The following is an 18,295-nucleotide window of genomic DNA, read 5'->3' as shown; positions in this document are numbered from 1 at the left end:
CCACTTCTTCAAAACAGACTCGCCCGGGCCGTGGTGTTTTGTGGAAGAGCCACAGTCGAGGGGCCAAAGAGCCGCATGTGGCTCGTGAGCCACAGTTTGCTGACCACTGCTCTAGAGCTTCAGAAAACAAAGCATATACCCAGCATTCATCACAGCTGACCCAGGAGGAAGGGGACCACTGGGTCCCAAACAGGTGGGGCAGGAGCACCTGGCTGCTGGTCCCTCCTTCCCAGAGGCCCTCCCTTCTCCTGCCTTTCTCTGCCTGGTCTCCTCCTCGCCTCGCTTTCTGAAGTCGTCTGCCTGTGGTCTTCACCCATCTTAAACTTGCCCCCAGGTCAGATCCAGCAAGGGGAGCAGGGCAGGCACAGTCCCCGGGGCTGCTCTGGGGGCCTCACCCACCGCCCGCCCTCCCGTGTGCTGCTCGGGGCCTGGTTGGTGGGAAACCAGAGCCCAAACCAGGTCAGGAGGCCAGCAGCACCCTTCCCACAGCCTGCCTGGCTCTGTGGTCCCCCAGCCCTCGGCGCGGCCGGCTCACCTTCATGAGGTCGCGATGGTGCTCCAGCACGCTGCAGGTCGTCTGCCAGGTGTCCTGATAGCACTCCCACGGGTCCACCCTGGCACAATGGGGGGGAAAAGGGGGTGTTTCCCTTGGAGTCCGGCCTCTCCCTCTTTTCTTATCGGTTCCCTCCAAAGGCCAGTGCTCAGGGCACTGAGTGGACCTGGTCATGCTGTGTAGTTAGAGCTCAAAGCAGATAGATACATGGGCTTGAAACGCCTCCCTGAGCCTCAGTTTCCCCCCTGCGAAAGGAGGCCATGTGGGCTGACACACAGAGACGCTGACACTAGTCTGCTCAGGCGGAACCCAGGCCCAGAACTGGGCGCTGCAGGGCCTGGGGCAGCTGTGTGATCGCTCCGGGCGCTCACTGTCTGTAAAGTGGGACTGGCAGCAGTAACCCTCTAGTGGGGAGATGAGAAGGGCGTGATGAGCGTGGGATGTGAAGTGCCCAGATGGGTGTCTGGCTTGTACCCTGACCTGCACAATGGGAATTCTCCTGGGGCTTTAGAGGGTAGAAAGCCAAGCCCTCACCTTATGGTGGCCGCAGCTAGCTGAGTTGGGGGGTCTGCCCTGTCTGCCTCCCTGTGCAGAGGGGTGCCGTGTGGGCACAGAGGTGGGCCTGGCTGTCAGACTGGCCGGGCCAAGCCTTCCTGCACACCAGGATGAGAGTGAGCAGGGCTCCAGGCCCGACTGATGCATCATTTGGCCTTAATGACACGGTCAATGCGGTGCTATTATAGCTTGGGATGTTTCTCAGCAGTTGAGCATTCCCTGCCCACTTCCCGCCATGCACACACACCTAACATTTTCTCAATCTCTATAACTAAAGACTCAGTCAGCCTGTCCTCCTATCTGCCCCCCGCCCCATCCCTTCCCAGCCCTCCCCTGAGATGCACAGACACTGGATGGATCTAGCTCAGCAGACTCTCCATGTCCAGGGGCCCTGCTGCCCCCAGCCCCACCTCTAGAGCTAGCTCTGAGCCTCAGCTCAGAATTCTCACTTCCCCAGGGCCTGGAGCAAGGCAGGTTGGGAGTTGTCAATCGACATTTAGTGAGTGAATGAGGAATATATGTTTATAATCTTCTAATCCCGTCTGAGGAGAGCAGCCTGCTGCCCAGTATTCCCCCCACTGGACCCCGTTTCCCCCGGCAGGAGATGAGTTACAAGGGTAAGAGGCTGTGTTTTTATTCTTGACTTGACCTCAGGCGTGCTGTTCGCTCTCGGGCTCCTTGGCGTCTCTGGCCTCATCTGAGACAAGGCACCGATCTCTCTGCCTATCCTCTTCCTGGGGGAGGAGGAGGTCTACCGAGAGCATGTGCTCTCCCACAGGTCACTGTGCACGATGGGCAAAGATGATACTTCATCGTCACTGTCACCTCCCTTCACGGCTCTCATTCTGGCCCACCCATCTTCGCCACTAAGGCTCTGCGCTCCTCCTCCTGAGGCCGGCCTTCCCTCCTCTTCCTCCTTTCCAGGGAACCTCTAGGACAGGTGCTGCTGACGTTTCCATGGGGGGAATGACAGTGCAAATAGCGGGCCATTATTTATTTATTTTTTTTAGAAACGTCATCCACTCATGCAAATTACAGCTGTAGGAAGTTGGGAGTGCAGTCAGCATAATTAGCAGAAGGTTGCTTTAATTACATGGCAGGCTCAGAGGATGACGGCTCTGCCATCTTAGTGGAACGTCCCAGGGAAAGGGAGCAAACACTCACCTCACACACACACACACACACACACACACACACACACACACACACACCCGTCTCTGTCCCACCGTCAACCTGGGGCTCCAGAGACCACAGTTGGGAAAAGGGAAATAGCCAAGGCCTGGCAGCTCACCTGGGAAGTGGGTGGGGATAAAAGTAGGGAAGCATTTTGGGTTTCCTGGCCATGCCTCACCCCAAACCCAGTGATGTTTTTGGAAGCTTCAAGAATATTCCTGGATCCAAAGGTGTCAGAGCAGATGAGACACTAGAAGCGCCCTCTTTGATTTCATGGTTAAAAGACACATGGTTAAAAGTGTAAGTTCTCAGTTGGCCACCCCTGCAGGTCTACAGAACTATTGCTCTATTGCTGGCTCAGGGCTGTGATGAAACAAACAACAGGCCCAACATGGAGTCACTTGTGCTAAGCTCACCTCACCAAACCAGGACAGCATACCTAGCTTAACAGCAATCTCAGCCTCTCCTCGGATTGTTATCTTAACCAGTCAGTCTAGAATTTTCTGGTCAGCTCAAGAGAGGTATTTCACCCAATGGCCTCCTCCTGCCCCCAGATAGGTTACCTAAGCCCAAAACAATCCACTCTCTCTCCCCTTCTGCTTATAAAAGCCTCCCATGTTGTGTAACTCCTCGGAGCTCCTTTTTATTGCTAGATGGGATATTGCTTGACTCATGAATCTTTGAATAAAGTCAATTTTACCTTTAAATCTTTTCAGTTGGCCCGGCCGGCCTGGCTCATTGGCTGAGTATCAAGTTATGAACCAGGAGGTCACGGTTCAATTCCCAATCAGGGCTTGATTTTATATATATAAAATTTTATATATATTAGAGATCCAGTACATGAATTCATGCATGGGTGGGGTCTGGCCAGCCTGGCCAGGGGGAGGCAACATGGGCAGTTTGCCGGCCTCCCTGCTGGTTGAACTCCTGGTCGAGGGGACAATTTGCATATTGGCCTTTTATTTTATAGGATATACACTGAGTGCCAGATTATTATGTGTTCAGAGATCATAATAATATGGCCACTCAGGGTATATATACTCAGCTGAATTTCGTATTTAGCAGGGTTACTATCTCCCCTGGCCTCCCGACCCCTGCCCAGACCCATCCTCTTTCTCCACCCACCCCTGTGAGTCCCAGGGCCCCCCGCCTCCGGCATCAGCACCCCAGCCCTACCTGATCCAGTCGGAGTTCTGGACAGCCAGCTGACACATGATGAGACGATGCCGGCTCGACACAAGGCCCTGGGAAGCAACAGAGCAGTCATGGGGACCTGTGTCTGCTCCCGACCCTCCCGAGACACCATCGGGACAGCCCATTCCAAAAGTGCAGCCATTTTTCGGGGGTGGCAGGGAATGGGGGTGTAACCCCTTTACTTGTCCATCAGACACAGACAGGCATGGAGGGGCAGAAGGGAAAGAAGAAGAGTGAAGGGCAGGTGGAGGAGACCACCCCAAACAGGGCCCATAGGTGAGCCCCCACCTCTCGGGGCAGCCATGTGCCCAGCACAGAGATGAGACTCAGGTGCCGCCTGGTCTCCTGGCTCAGGCTGCACTCAGGGGACCTCCTCTGGGGCCCACCAGGTTGCACGGGGTGCAAGGGGAGTGGCTCCTAGATCGTCTGGGACATGTGGCAGGGATAGAAGGGTGGGAAAGTGAATGCGTAAAATCAGATTATAAAAGGTGTAAGTCTTTTTTTCCTCCTAAAATCCCAGGAAGGACTTGCCTCGCCCATAACCAGCCACTGATTTGGCATCCATGCCAAGTCACAGCTGGCCCTCCGCGGGTGGGACTGCTTCTCCTCTAATGAGTCTGGACTGAGCCTGGCACTGCCAGCAGCTGCCTGGTCATGGGCAGCTGTTCCAGCTGCTGCCCAGCACCGGTCCCTGAGGTCTGGCGGGTCCAGAGATGCGAAGTGGGATGCCTGCTACCAGGCATTTTGCTTTGGCAGGAATCACAGCAGAAATGGCAGTGGGACAGTTTAATACCAGAGGAGGCGTCAGGTGCGGGGGGGGTGGGGGGGGTGGAGAAAAGGGGCAAAGGCAGAGCGCACCTGTTTTCCGTAGGAGTCGTGGACCGGAGAGACAATCCCGCCGATCACGATAAACCTCCCGGTTTTGTGCAGATAATCTCTGGCTCTTTCTAATTGAGAGAAGAAAGCCGCACATTATACAGAGGAAAGGGGTGGATTAACGGCGATCATTGAAATCAATACATCCCGCTCGAGAAGGCTTATTTCTGAACTTTCTTGCCATTCAGATAGAAAAGTGCCAACTTTCAAAGCACAGGTTGAGGATTCACAAGGTTAGGGAGCCAGGTCTCAGCCCTCGAGGCAAAAGGATTTCGAGCTCCAGGGGATTAGTCCAGTTTTAAAGGGCCACCACTCGATGAGCCGGTGTGGTTTAGGGGGATTTGAAACAAGCCACTCCCTGACAGCCACTGGAGCAACAGACTGAACCGTGCTCCTCGGATCACGTGCAGAAATTCTGAAGCGCAGGAGTGATTTTTTTTTAAAAAGCAGCAGCCACAGCCTTCTTATATGAGGAAAGGTGAGCTGGTCGCCTCACCTAGTCACTCCGAAGAGAAAACCCACCAAAACAAATTTACAGAGCCTCCTGCATAATTAGGGGGGATTAACAGACCGGTCAGAACCCCATCATCACAGACAGTTGAGGAGCATTCAGCCAGTTGTTGGTTGTTGTTGTTTTTTTCCTTAGGAAGGAATTTGTGATGTTACTTTTTTCAAATTGGCCAGCCACACCCGATTTTCTTTCCATGAGAAAAATCCAGTAAACTAGGGAGGAGATGGAAATTCTGGTCCTCTTATTTCTAAGGGGGTTCGCTCTACAAAGCTAACGGGGCCTGGGCTTGTGTCGCTGAGGAAACAAGGCTTGGATCTGTTTTCCAGGTGAGGGATCCTGTGAGTGAGCCTGGGGAGCAAGCCTTGTTATGTAGTTTAAAAGCAAGGTGCCAGACCGAAACCGATTTGGCTCAGTGGTAGAGTGTCGGTCTGAGGACTGAAAGGTCCCGGGTTCGATTCCGGTCAAGGGCATGTACGCTGGTTGTGGGCACATCCCCGGTGGGGGGTGTGCAGGAGGCGGCTGGTCGATGTTTCTCTCTCATGGACGTTTCTGGCTCTCTATCTCTCTCCCTTCCTCTCTGTAAAAAATCAATAAAATATATTTTTAAAAATAAAAAATAAATAAAAGCAAGGTGCCAGGGTGACCCTGCTGGCTCTCTTAACATTTAAAAAAAATTCTCATCACGTTTCTTTTAATGTCAAGTCTCTCAGAGTTGCATCTTTAAATATAACAAATAGACTTTATTTTTAGCACAATTTTAAATTTATAAAATATGTGAGCAAATAGTCTATAGAGTTCTATATACTCGGCCCCTTACCTTATCTCCTCCCCCACTCCAGGCACACACGCCATTTCCCCTATGTTATTAGTACTGCCTTGCATGACCGCGGTCCCTTTGTTACCCTGTATGGTTCATTCTGACACATTATTATCTCTAGGCCACAGGTTTACTCTTTGCGCTGTAGAGTTCGATGGTCCCAAAGACCCCCTCCTTGGGTTCCTCTAACTCGCTTGAGTGGCTCACAGAACTGGAGAAACCCGTTTATTCACTAGATTATGAACTTATTACAAAGGGTTTTAAGTGTAAGAATCAACAGCCAGATGAAGAGACACGTAGGTTGAGGTCCCAAACAAAGGGACTTCCATCCTTGTTGAGTGTGGGCCCCACAACCTGGAAGAAGAGAGGAAATTTCGTCCTTTCCCTCAATAAAAACTCAGAAAAGTAGGGATAGAGGGACCCTTCCTCAGCGTGGCAAAGAACACCCATAAAAACCCACAGCAAACATCATACTTTAAAGAGAAAGACTAAATGCTTTCTTCCTAAGATCAGGATCTAGGCAGGGATGTCTGCTCTCATCATAGCTGTTCAGTACAGCACCTGAAGTTCTAGTCAGCTCAAGAAAGCAAGAAAAGGAAATTTTAAAAAACTAGAGAACTGAAAGGAAAAGGAAAACTGTATTTGCAAATGGCATGAAAATTTACTTATAAATCCCAAGAAATCTACAAGGAAGCTCCTAGAGCTAATAAATGAGTTCAGTAAGTTCATAAGATACAAGATCAATCTAAGAAAAATAATTGCAAAACTTGTATATTAAAAAATACAGAATGCTGGTGACAATAAATCGAAGATCTAAATAAATATAGGGATTATTGTGCTTATGGGTTAGAAGACTCAACATTGTAAAGACAGCAATTCTCCCCAAATGGGCATATAAATTTAATGCATTTCCTATCTAAATGTCAGAAAGACTTTTGGGTGTAAAATAATTCTAAAGTTTATATGGAAAGGTAAAGGAACTAAAGTAGTTAAAACCTTTTCTTTGGGGGGGGGGGAAGAAGAAAGTAAGAAAAAATCTATCCAAATTTTAAAGCTTATTATATACCTACTCATAGCCCTGTTTACAAATCTGTGCACCAGTAGCTCGTTGCTGCTCTCCTGTAGCTCTCCACCACCCGCTTGTAGTTCGCTGCCCCACCCTCCTGCAGATCCGTGATCTGGTCTTTACGTTACGCAGTTGGTCATTACAATGTATAATTAGCATATTTCTCTCTTATTATATAGGATAGTAATCAAGACTCTCAGAAATTATCAGAGAGATAGACACATAGATCAATGAAATACAATAGTCTAGAAATAACTCCACACCAATATGACCAACTGAATTTTGACAACGGTGCAAAAACAATTTGGTGAAGGAAGTAATGATATGTGCAACAATTGGGATGAATCTCCAGTTCATTATGTTGAGTAAAAAACAGCCAATCTCAAAAGGTTGCGTATGTATGACTCCATTTATAAGACATTCATTTATACAGATTAGTGGCTGCCAAGAGCTAGGGACGGGTGTGGGGGCAGGGAAGGGAGATGGGTGTGGCTATAAGGTGGATGAGGGCTTCTCTCTGTACCCTTTTTGCAACTTCCCATGAATCTATGATGATTTTAAAGTAAAACAGGTTTTAAAGTTTATAGGAAACCACGACACACTACGATTCTAAGGTGGCAGTGTGCAAATCCAGGCAAATGGCCAGCAAACTGGTGGACGTGGATGCTTCTGGAACTTTTTCTCTGATTATCCCTTTCCATTGTTGCTGCTGTCCGGACTCCAAGATTTTGAGTTGTTGTGGCTTGAGAGGTGTTGTCCAAAGCAGTGCCTCTCAAATTTCAATGAGCATGTGTACATTTTCTGGGATCTTATGACAATGTTGACTCTAACCGTGTGGGCGGGGCCTAAGATCTGGGCCAAGTTAGGGAGAGGTGACAGAGGCCGACTCTTTCAAGTGCAGAGTCAGACCCTGTTTTCCTGTAAAATTATGCTATTTTGTTCAACATAGATTTTTTTTGGGGGGGTATGAATTTTGATTTTTAAAAGTATTATTTATCTTGATGACCGAGTTTCGGGGTGCCTCCTTGAATTTTGCAGTGGGGGGCGCCGGCCTCCTTGACCGCCCCCTCCCCCTGGCCTTTGCATTAGATTCAGCATTTCTTAGCAAGCTCCCACATGAGTCCGATACTGCAGGCCTATCGGCTATATTTTGAATAACAAGGGACTGAAGACAGATGGGGCAGCCCCTGCAATGTCAGGGTACCCTCCACAGAAGCTCTCTCTTCCACGCCACCACCTCCACTTCGCATGACAAGGGCATCTCAGGATATTGGCAGGTGGCCTACTGGCAAGGCTATCGCTACAGCCCTGGAATTTAATTTCATGCCAGGCTTCCCAAGATGTGGTCTATTTTTGTCCATCAGCTCTGCCCCAGGGACAGAGCCAAATCGCTCTATCATTTCACACTCCAGTCCATTCGTTCTCCCTCGCTGCTCCCGTTCTAATGGAGGAGGAGCCCGAAGTGGCCAGCAGCATTGCTGTGTCCTGTACTCAATACCTGGAGGATCCACTGTGTCTCCTCCATTCCCTGCTACTTCCCTTCCTGACAGCCTGGGCTGGACCCACCAGTGAAGGTGGACATAACGCAGATGGTTTGTCCATTAGTAAATAACACATGAGACAGACATGCCTCATCTGCCTCCGGGGGGCTCTGTGAACCCACTGCTGTATGTCATCTCCTCCCCTCTTCCAGGGAGTAAATGGAGGAAACACTGGAGTCAGGGCATCGATACTTACTCAATTTCTCCTTTCCAGCTGACATTAGAAAGGATCCCTTCTGAGCTGCATTCATAGCTGGAGCTGCCTGAATGCTCCTTGTCGGAGAATTTCATAAAGGTTTGCTCAGAGTTGTAAACATTCTGAATATTAGAAAGATCAAGCCCTAGGTAATAGAGGAAGAAACTGGAGGGGTTTGAAAAAAAAAAAAAAAAAGCCTCCCTAAGGCATGCCACTTTGACATGGATTATGTTTGAGTTGAAGGCAACTGAGACCCTATGACAAGCATGTCAAACTCGCAGCCCGCAGGCCACATACCTCGTTTCTTTGGCCCGTGTTAGCCTTTGAGTTTGACATGCTTGCCCTATGAGCTCACAAACATTCAAGGAGTGTTTATTAGGTTCCAGACTCTGTGCCAGGTGCCGCAGAGGACGTAGATAAGAAAAGACACAACCCCCACCTCCGAGGAGCTTAGGTGTGCAATGCAGGGACACAGCACACTCTCCCCCGATAATCGATACCAAAATCAATCATCGATGAACAGCAGAGACATGAAGTCTTCTAAGACTTCAGGGGAGAGAGTGATCCCAATGGAAAGGGGTATCTGGGAAAGCTTGAGGCTTGAACTGGGTCTTGAAAACAGAGAACAGAAAGTGTATGAACCATGCATTTTTATTTCCTGCTCTCTGAGGCGATGACCTCTGGGGCTCTGCTGACCCCAGAGGGCCCCCCTCCCAGGGTTAGACAATTCCTAGAGATAATGAACAACTTACACTAGAACCCACCTTTCAAATGCAAACTCACCCAATCAGTGCCATCCCAGCTCCCTCCTCCAACCACTGCCCTGTCTGCTCTCACACTCAGGGTCACACTGTCCCCTTGCCTTAATCACTTCAGGGCCAGGTACCAGACAACTAGGGATAGTTCTGATGTCACAGCATCTGCTGAAATTACCCAAACCAGCCCATCCTAAACCGGTTTCCTCTGCCTCCCCTGCTCCTTCTTGTGGAAATGACAAGAAAGGCTCTTGCCTACATTTCCCCTTCTCCCTCTGCCTCCTGACTGACCTGGTCTTATCCAGTCTTACCACCACCATTCCCCCCCCCCCCCCCCCCACCCCCGCAGCACGGTATGTCCTCCTCTCGGGAACTGTGAGCTTCACTGCTTTTCAGGGCAGCTATTTCCCGATCTGTTGGCATTGCTATGCTTCAATAACAGTGAAACCTGCATTTCAAAACAGAAGACACTCATTCCAGGGGGATGTGAGCAGAGGAATTGAGTCAGGAATAGAGTTTGTGGGTCCTCTTGAAGGCTCTAGGGCTTGGCGTTCCTTGTTTGATAAGCCATGGCCACTAAGGGAGTCTGACCCTCCCTCAGCCAACCTAGAGCACCTTTGCATCCCCCTCTGGTCCCAGATGCTCCAGTCCCGATCTGATTGGAAGACGGGGGCTGGGAGGCCACCTTTCCCCAGGCGGAAACAGTGGGTCAGTCCTGTCCTCTGCTTCGAGCTGTCTAGCCTATGCCGTGAGATAATGTCCAAGTGAAATTCCAACTTGAGTCTGAAGGAACTGTGAAAGGATAGTCTTCTCCCTATCACTGACCCACAGGTGGGATCCTGGGAGCCCGCCGTGCGACCCCTTAGACGCATGAGCTGAGCGGGCTGGTAGCTGATTATGGGCTTACTCTCCACACGGAGCCGGCCAGCCTACCCCCAGCCGGCCATGGGCAGATGCTTGCCAAGCATGACTACTCAGCAGAACTAGGGGAGAGGATACAGATTCACCAGCACAGCGGCCTCTCCCTTCCTTCATACCCCTTGTCCATGCCTATGGAAGAAGCAATAGAACATGAAGCCCCTTGAGGTGATGAGAATACAGTATTTCTTCAGTAAAAGACAGCTTCTTCGGCCTGTCTCTGACTCAGGAAGGCATGTGCTGGGGGGTACATTTCCCCAAGGGAAGGAGGGGGTGCCAAGATCTGGTGCGTTCTTCCACCCAGTCTGTATGGCCAGTGGCGGGCGGGTATGTGTGCCCATGGGCATCCGGCTGAGGTCCCAGAACAGACTTGTGCTCAGAGCAGCCCTGCAACCTTGGAGTCTGGTTCTCTTGACCATCTGTTGGTCACCACCAGCGGTCTCCATCCCCACAGCATGAGCCTCAGGTTCTTTGAATTCACAAAAGAAAGCAACAAATGCTTCCCAGAACCCCTTGCATGCCTGGGCTTCCTCTAGGTCCTGGATTTTCACCCATTTGTCTGGCTTTTGCAGCCACTGCCACTTGCAGTCCTGAGCCAGCTGTCACTGAGTAGCACAGTGGCAGTCGATCCCTCATTCCTGCCATCTTCTTTGCTCCACCGCCCCTACCATGGGAGAATCTGAGTCCCTTTGTCTGCACAGCTGAGGAATGATTTATGACCCTCACGTCCACGAATTGTCACTTCTGACAGACTGTGCTGGGCGACCCTCTCCTATACCCCAGTGGCTACGCGCCACCCCAGAAGTCTGGCCTCTGTTCAAACTCTTTCCACTGGAAAAGCTCCCCAGATCCCATTCTCCACCCTTTCCAAAGCAGGCCCCGAGCTTCTTGGAATTCACCCATCGTTGAAAAAAGAATTTTTTTTTTGTTTATTTCTTCAGAAATAGAAAGCTAAATATATGGGTAAAAATATGACAAGAACTGGTTTCCTTTCAGTGAGACTCATGAACACATGAGAGAATTATTTTAGAAACCCACAGACTGTAATACCAAAAATAACTGTGTGGGTGGGTGGGTGCACTGGGGCTGGGGATGGAGTGGAGGCTGAGGAATGGGGAATGAAGATCGGAAGGGGAAGCTTGATCTAGAAAACTGACCATGGCTCCACATTGAGGAGGCAAGTCTCCGTCATTGGCATGGAATCAGGCTCTATTTTTAACCACAACTCTGTTGTTCCACGCTTCAGTAACCTTTTTGGATTCAAGTTTAGCATACAGGCTTCTTACATTGTTACAGAAAAACCAGAGAAGAACCATCTTAGAGAGATGGAGTTACATTTATTATTATTATTATTATTATTATTATTATTACTACTACTATGCCCAGAGGAAAATGTCTCTCAATTCTGGTCGAAGTTACACAGAAAGTTTCCGGTATTTATACCTTTTTACCTTCTTTGTCTCCCAAATAAGGGTCTTTCTGGTTCCTTTTGCAAGTTCTTAAAGGGCCCTGTGTGCTGGGGCTCGGAGACCTCATCCAAAGGCTTGGCCTGGCGCCAGCACTGATAACTTCATCTGGGGAAGGTTTATGGCCTCTTTTGAATAGGAAGTAGTCTTATTTCCTTATTATTTAAGCAAGCAAAGCATTTACAGAAGCCAAAATAGCAGGATTAAGATTTCAAACAGCATATATATATATATATATATATATATATATATATATATATATATATGATGGATGCTTTAAAATAAGAAGGGGATCATTCAGACTCTGAAGTAGAGATTATCCAGCAAACAGCTTTGCTTTCATCAAGAAAATAGCGGAGAACAGTAGGCGGAGATATGGCCCTCTTTGTAAGGATGTGGTCCTCGGAGGCTATCGTGTAGGGCGGGGCTTCCAAAAGGTAAAGGCAGCTTTTCTCCTCAAGAGTGTTAGTGGAGAAACAGTCCCTTTACACTTTCTTTTTCTTTTTCTTTTTTTAATGTATTTTATTGTTTTCTTTACAGAGAGGAAGTTAGAAACATCAATGAGAGAGAAACATTGATCAGCTGCCTCCTGCACACACCCCACCGGGCAGGTGCCCACAACCAAGGTCCATGCCCTTGACCGGAATTGAACCTGGGACCCCTCAGTCTGCAGGTCGGCACTCTATCCACCGAGCCAAACCAATCAGGGCCCTTTACAGCTTTCTTCTTTGTATTCATCTTCTCTCTCTCCTTCCCTAAGGATCAGTAGGTTATCTTCCTGGGACAATGGCCCCCTTACTAAGGGACCCCTTGCTAAGGGCAATTGACTGTCCAGGTTGGCTCAGAACTTTCGTAGCTTTAGCACTAAAAGCTCCACTACCTGGGAGACCTGTTAGTCTCCAGCAAAGTGAGATGGTTGGCCAAATAACAGCCCCCAAAGATGTCTGCATCTTGATCCCCACAACTTGTGAGTGTGTCATCTTGCATGGCAGGAGGGACTTTGTGGATGTGGCTTAAATGAAGAATCTTGAGATGGGGACCTTACCACGGATTAGGCAGGTGGGCCCAATGTTCTCGCAGACTCAGGAGGAAAGGGGACAACGGGAGCAGAGAGATCTGAGGATGGAGGAAAGGACCACAAGACGAGGAGTGCAGGGGCCTCCGAAAGAGGGAAAAGGCCAGGGGATCTCCTCCAGTGCCTCCAGGAAGGACACACCTGGATTTGCGGACTTGCAGAACTATGAGATCATGCATCTGTGTGGCTGAAGTCAATACTTTGTGGTAATTGAGTACAGCAGCAATAGGAAATGGAAACAGTCTAACCCTCCCTTGGCCAGGGGGCCAGGGAACCCCTGCACCTTCTTGAACCAGAAGTGGAGAAAGGGAATCGGCCATAGAAAATAGACGTCCATGTGGTGGACTCTCTCAGGGGCACAGAAAGGTCACAATTTTAAAGTTATTCCATTGTTGCTTTGGGATGTTCTCTTAAAAGGAAACCTATAAATAAGGAAATGAACCATAATCTCTGAACACCCCAAGATAAGACCTTTGACATTTCTTAATTAAGACACCGATCTCACCTAAGAGGGAACAGAACATAAGTTTAGAGGCTCGAGGTTCAAATCCTGCCCCGGACTTTACAAGCTGGATGACCTTAGAGTAGTTACTCACCTGCTCTGGCTGCAGACTCATCCCTAAGTGAGAGATAATAACACTGTCTGCCTCACAGAGCTGGTAGCTGGTAGATGCAAAGAGCGTAGCATAGCACCAGCACCAGGAAACAGGTCATACTTTCCTTCCTTGGGAAGACTAGCGACTTTCTTGAGGTAACAGAAAAGACATATATTGGTCTCTACCCCTGGTTCCTAGCACAGAGCTCCTGAAACCCTTGTCATTTCCTAGGTCCTTGGTCGGCAAACTGCGGCTCATGAGCCACATGCAGCTCTTTGTCCCCTTGAGTGTGGCTCTTAGGCCAGCTTAGGAGTACCCTAATTAAGTTAATAACAATGTATCTACCTATATAGTTTAAGTTTAAAAGATTTGGCTCTCAAAAGAAATTTCAATCGTTGTACTATTGATATTTGGCTCTGTTGACTAATGAGTTTGCCGACCACTCTCCTAGGTGATAAGAACACTAGCAGCACCTGTTGCATTTGTCTTTGTTCTAATGAGGTGACTCTGGGTGGGCTCCTGGGTGACTCCTGGACTGGGGTTGGTGGCCGGAAAGATCAAGCCAGCGATATGTTTTCCTTGGTGCTCTCTGGCTCTCTGGCCCTGCCTCCCTTAGAGAGGACAGACATGCCTCTCTGGGCTTGAGAAGCCACCACTGGAGATGCCGTGTCCATGACCAGACCTCAGTCTCCTTTGCTCCTTACTTGAAGCCGAACAAAGGGTTCTGAGTGATGTCAGAGAAGCTAAGATTAGACTTGGGCAGATTTTGACTCACTCCCGAACCTTCGCTGAGCTCATGGATGATGGATGGGAGAGAGCTCAGGACAGGACACATGAGGTTTCTGCTGGGATGGATGAGACTGCTTTGAAAGGTTTCATTTATCTTACGGAACTCTCAGAGCTCACCAAGGATGCTGCTGCTTCTCTCCGAACTGAGCTGGGGGCACGACTCCAGGGGCCACAAGCAGGAAACATTCTGAAAATTGCCTTTAGAATTAGGAGGCAAAATAAGATGCCATTGTCGTATATCCCTTAAGGCAAATTTAAAAAAAAATGATACTAATTAATGTCAGTAAGGATGCGGGCAGTGTGCAGCTAACACACTGTTGGTGGGAGTATAAGTGGATAAAGCCTTTTAGGAAAGCAGTATGGCAGCCAGCTCCTGTCAAAATGACAAATGGGTACCACCTTTGACCTGTCAATTCCACTTCCAGGAATCAGTCCCATAGAAAAAACGTGCACATATTCAAAAGGCTATTTCATTTTAGCATTATTTATAATAGGAAAAATCAGAAATAAATAGGGAAGAGGTTAAACAAATTCTGGTACATCTAAAGGAATATTATGCAGCCATTGAAAAGAATGAAGTAGGGCCAAAAACCGGTTTGGCTAAGTGGATAGAACATCAGTCTGCGGACTGAAAGGTCCCAGGTTCAAGTGCATGTACATTGGTTGTGGGCACATCCCCAGTAGGGGGTGTGCAGGAGGCAGCTGGTCGATGATTCTCTCTCATCGATGTTTCTAACTCTCTATCCCTCTCCCTTCCTCTCTGTAAAAAAATCAATAAAATATATTTTTTGAAAAAGAATGAAGTAAGTCTATCAAGTCTGACATGGGAAGATCTCCAATGTACATTGTGGGGCGGTGGGGGGAGAGGGAGAGGGGATGGAAATCAAGTTGTAGGATTAACTATAGCATGGTGACAGCTGAATAAAAGTATGGGAGTGTAAAATAATTTCAGATGGTCATAATGAGAGCAATGACGGAAATGAAGTGGGGAGAGAGGGTAGAGATTGGGCGGCAGTGGGGGTTGGCTTCTCTGACGAAGTGACATGGAGGCAGAGAAGTGAGTGAAAGACATCGACCACACAAAGACCATGGGAGCAGCTGGTATGAAGTCCCACAGGCAGAAGAGCCAGCTGGTGCTCAAGTGAGGGAGGATGACTGATGGGGAAGGGCCTTGTGAGCAGGGAAGAAGTCTGGGATTTTATCCCAAGCCCTCGGAGGGTTGTAAGAAGAATGGTGCACCTTACATCTGTGAAAGCTCACTTGAGTGTTGGGTGTAGAATGAATTGTGAGGGACATGGGTGAAGGCAGTAAGACCAAGTAAGTGATGCTCAGACCAGACCAAGGTGAGAAATAAATCATGAGCCTACTAATGGCCAGGCCTCCCGTCATTTACCACCGAAGCAAACATGTTAGTCTGCATTTTACAAAACGTTTGATAACTAAGGTATTATTTTAAAAACTAAAAAGGCCTACATTAGCCCTAACTGGTTTGGCTCAGTGGATAGAGCGTCGGTCTGCAGACTGAAGGGTCCCAGGTTCGATTCTGGTCAAGGGCATGTACCTTGGTTGCGGGCACACCCCCAGTGGGGGGTGTGCAGGAGGCAGCTGATCGATGTTTCTCTCTCATCGATGTTTCTAACTCTCTATCACTCTCCCTTCCTCTCTGTAAAAAAATCAATAAAAACATATTGGGGGAAAAAAGGCCTACATTAAGTGGAGAGTAATTTTATAGTAGGATCAAATTTGTTACACTGATTAATTATGCAGATTATTTTGTTGTGAGCATATTTTATCTGGTCACATCCTTTCCCCAGAATATGGCAATTTATTCAACAATCTGATATGAAGTTTTATTTTGTGAAACCCAAAAGTCGGAAGGATCCCAGGGATTATGTACAAATTCCTAAGTAAGGAGTTAAGTCTCATATTCTCATACTCTTGAGTAGACTACGCATGCACTTCAACATACATTTTTCTCTGGTTTTGTTCCTTTTACTTTAAAAAAATTGTGTTGTTGTTGGCTTTTTTGTTTGTTTGTTTATTTAAGAGAGAGAAAGGGAGAGATAGAAACATCAGTGATGAGAAAGAATCATTGATTGGCTGCCTCCTGCACACCCCACACTGGGAGGGAGCCCACAACCCGGGGCCTGACAGGGAATCAGGTGGACACTCAACCACTGAGCCACACCAGCTGGGCCCTTTTACTTTTGTCTAGTTAAAGTTACAGTGCCCTCTAGAAGACCAGACTTTACTTTTTCGTTCTAATTTTAAGCGGAGCAAATATTTGCTTTGGGATGAACTTTCTCAGCCCTTTCCTGAAACTATGGGGCGGGCACCTGCGGAAGCGTGGAAATCAGCCTGGGCAGTCCGCAGCGCTGCTCCCGGAATGTCCGACCTGAGCTATGTGACCTTCCACAGGGAGGGCGGCTCCGATTAGAGGAGAGAGACGGCCAGGATTAGGTGAACCTGCAGGCAGCCGGGTGCGGCTCCCATGGACTCTCCCAAGCATTCTTCAGATGCCGGATTTCTAATTATTCGAAGACCACGGCCCGGCTATCGGGACCTCAGCATCTCTAGGCCAGCCTCCCATTTGCCCTGGTCCCAAGAATGCTTTCCAAAGGCTTGTGGGAACAGCCAGGGCAGAATGTGGCATGGTTCCGAAGTTTTAGGACGAGCACCCAGCGCAAGACGGCAGAGCCTGTCCGTCCTCCTCCGGAATGTCTGACATCAAATCACAGCGACTTCCCTTCCCCCGTCACCCTGAGCTCCCGCCTGCTCTGGCCCCTCGCCTGTTTCCAGGGGTTTCCCAGGAAGACCACTATTCCTGAGCAAGTTCTAAGTCAATGGCTCATGACTGGGCTTGATTTGTGCACCCCGAGGGGCATTTGGCAGTGTCTAGAGACAATTTTGGCTTCCCCATTAGAAGGGGTGCTAATGGCTGTTTTAGGGGGCAGGGATGCTGCTGATGACCCTACCATGTACAAGACTGTCCCCAGGGCAGAAACCATCTGGGTTACTATGTCACAGCGCCAAGGTTGAGAAACCATGTTCCAGATTAAAACAAAACAAAACAAAACAAAACAAAACAAAAAAACAGGCCGAAACCGGTTTGGCTCAGTGGATAGAGCGTCAGCCTGTGGACTGAAGGGCCCCAGGTTCGATTCTGGTCAAAGGCATGTACCTTGGTTGCAGGTACATCCCCAGCAGGGGGTGTGCAAGAGGCAGCTGATCGATGGTTCTCTCTCTTCGATGTTTCTAATTCTCTATTCCTCTCTCTTTCCCTCTGTAAAAAAATCAATAAAATATATTTTAAAAAATAAAATAAAAAACAAACTAACAAGGCTTCCATCTGAAAGGTGAAGTGGACACTAACAGCGCCCACACAGGCGGAAGAAAACGCAAGGGCGCTGGGACCTCAGACTCTGCCTTTCTGCTCCTTTAAACATGAGGGACTGTTATTAGAAGTGACCAAGTCACATACCACTTGACCAAATGCCCTGCAGGACACAGGAGTTTCCCCGAGGTCCAGGCGGGTTGTAAGAGGTTAGTTAGCCCACGGTTCCTGGTCTGCCTCAGGGGCTACAGATCAAGACCTGCCCTGCTTGAGGGAAGGACAGTGGTCTGGGACACACTTCCACCCTCCTGCCTTCTTCCTTCCTTGTCTGTCTGCTCCCTCCTCTCTGCTTTTACAAACCAAGTTCCACTCTAGGGAGCCACGCAGCTTCAAAAAGCCCCCTGCGCTGACGGAATGAGTGGCTTCTGTGCACAGTCGTTAGAGGGCACAGGGTTTTGGAACAAGCAGATGGAGTGATTTAGGGAATTCTTGGCCAAAGACCCAGGGAGACCCTTTCTCCTTGCAGGCGCTAACTAATTAATTGGTTCGTTATGAAAAGCTGGGAGGGAACCATTCAGACAAGCAGCAGTGGAAGCATGTATTAGCAGCCTATTTAGACTCAAAATAATATTCTATAACAATCAGGTAAAACCAATTGCACTGGTTTCCTGGCTCTCTGCCGATGAAGAACTTGATTTTTCTCCTGCAAGTTCAAGTGGCAGGGAGCTGTCTGCACCATGTTGGCAGGAGCGGACACAGAGGCCCGTCCCTGGTTCACCTCCTGCAGAGACTTGTGTCCCCCTCCCAGGTCAGGGGACGGAGGGTCTGCTGGGTAACCTGATGATTAATAGCTGTGAAATGGCTGGTAGTTTCTACTTTT

The 18,295-nt window shown here is 48.8% G+C and overlaps 1 protein-coding gene across 1 annotated transcript in view; it reads right to left on the bottom strand.

Annotated features, from left to right (window-relative positions):
* The window catches only part of NMNAT2 (nicotinamide nucleotide adenylyltransferase 2), a 100,114-nt gene that overhangs the window by 21,773 nt on the left and 60,046 nt on the right, over positions 1 to 18,295 (bottom strand). Inside the window, exons 2-4 of the mRNA XM_036442012.1 lie at positions 4,334 to 4,422; positions 3,458 to 3,525; positions 536 to 614 (exon numbers count right to left, since the gene is read on the bottom strand). Of these exons, the coding sequence (XP_036297905.1) occupies positions 536 to 614; positions 3,458 to 3,525; positions 4,334 to 4,422 (236 nt within the window). The remainder of the gene's footprint in view (positions 1 to 535; positions 615 to 3,457; positions 3,526 to 4,333; positions 4,423 to 18,295) is intronic.

This window comes from Pipistrellus kuhlii, unplaced genomic scaffold (genome assembly GCF_014108245.1).
Source record: "Pipistrellus kuhlii isolate mPipKuh1 unplaced genomic scaffold, mPipKuh1.p scaffold_m20_p_18, whole genome shotgun sequence".
NCBI lineage: Eukaryota > Metazoa > Chordata > Mammalia > Chiroptera > Vespertilionidae > Pipistrellus > Pipistrellus kuhlii.
The sequence above is the reverse complement of the archived record's forward strand: the minus strand, read 5'-3'. Positions and strand labels throughout refer to the sequence as shown.